We start from the raw sequence: 768 nt of genomic DNA on the forward strand, positions 1-768 counted from the left end.
AAGGCCTGTCCCCACCCCCCGGCCCCGCCCACCCCGATGAGGTGAATCCGGTCGAGGCTGAAGTTGGGCACGATCGTCACCAGCTCCTTCTCGGCCAAGAACTCCGCCTCGGCCGGCTCCATGGCGGCGGCGATGAGGAGGGGGGGGGGCCCGGACCGGCACCGGGACCGAACCGGAAGCGGAATCGGGATCGGGCCCGCCGCGCGCCCACCCTGCTTATTGGCTGCGCGGCGCCGAGGCCCCGCCCACAGCGTCCCGCTTCCCGCCGCCGGGCGCGTTTTCGCGGCCTCCGCCTGCGGGCGGGGTCTGGCGCAGTTCGGAGCACGCTGATTGGTTTCTCACGGACGGCGCTGATCGGCCATTGGTTATCACGTCGCACCCCTTTCTGATTGGCTATCCCACTCCCGCCGCTCTCCGGCTCCAGCCCCGGGGCCGGGCCCGCCGGGGGGGAGGTCTGAGTCTGTCGCGAAGGGACCAATCCCGCCGCTCCCGGAGAAGCGCTCGCCCAATCAGCGCTCAGCACACTTGTTGCCGGGGCGCCGCGGGGAAGGCAGCAACGCCGCCCTCACCCGCTTCTGCCGCCCCCTGGCGGCCGGGAGGAGCAGCGCCCCGCGGGGACGGGGGGGGGGTGGGTGTCACCGGGTCTGCCCCGAGCTTGGGGTACCCTGGGGCGGCCCGGACCGCAGAGGGATGAGTGGGCCGCTGCCCCTGCCCAGGGCCGCCTGCGCAGCCTCCTTCCTGCGCGCGGAGCAGCGGCAGCCGTCCGTC

The 768-nt window shown here is 74.1% G+C and overlaps 1 protein-coding gene across 1 annotated transcript in view; it reads right to left on the minus strand.

The window, feature by feature from the left end:
- Positions 1 to 133, minus strand: part of GINS2 (GINS complex subunit 2 (Psf2 homolog)) — a 4,281-nt gene extending 4,148 nt beyond the window's left edge. Inside the window, exon 1 of the mRNA XM_010579621.1 lies at positions 33 to 133. Within this exon, the coding sequence (XP_010577923.1) occupies positions 33 to 122 (90 nt within the window). The 5' untranslated portion in view covers positions 123 to 133. The remainder of the gene's footprint in view (positions 1 to 32) is intronic.
- Between the last annotated feature and the right edge of the window lie 635 nt (positions 134 to 768).

Source organism: Haliaeetus leucocephalus, unplaced genomic scaffold (genome assembly GCF_000737465.1).
Source record: "Haliaeetus leucocephalus isolate CR32 unplaced genomic scaffold, Haliaeetus_leucocephalus-4.0 Scaffold668, whole genome shotgun sequence".
NCBI classification, from domain to species: Eukaryota; Metazoa; Chordata; class Aves; order Accipitriformes; family Accipitridae; genus Haliaeetus; species Haliaeetus leucocephalus.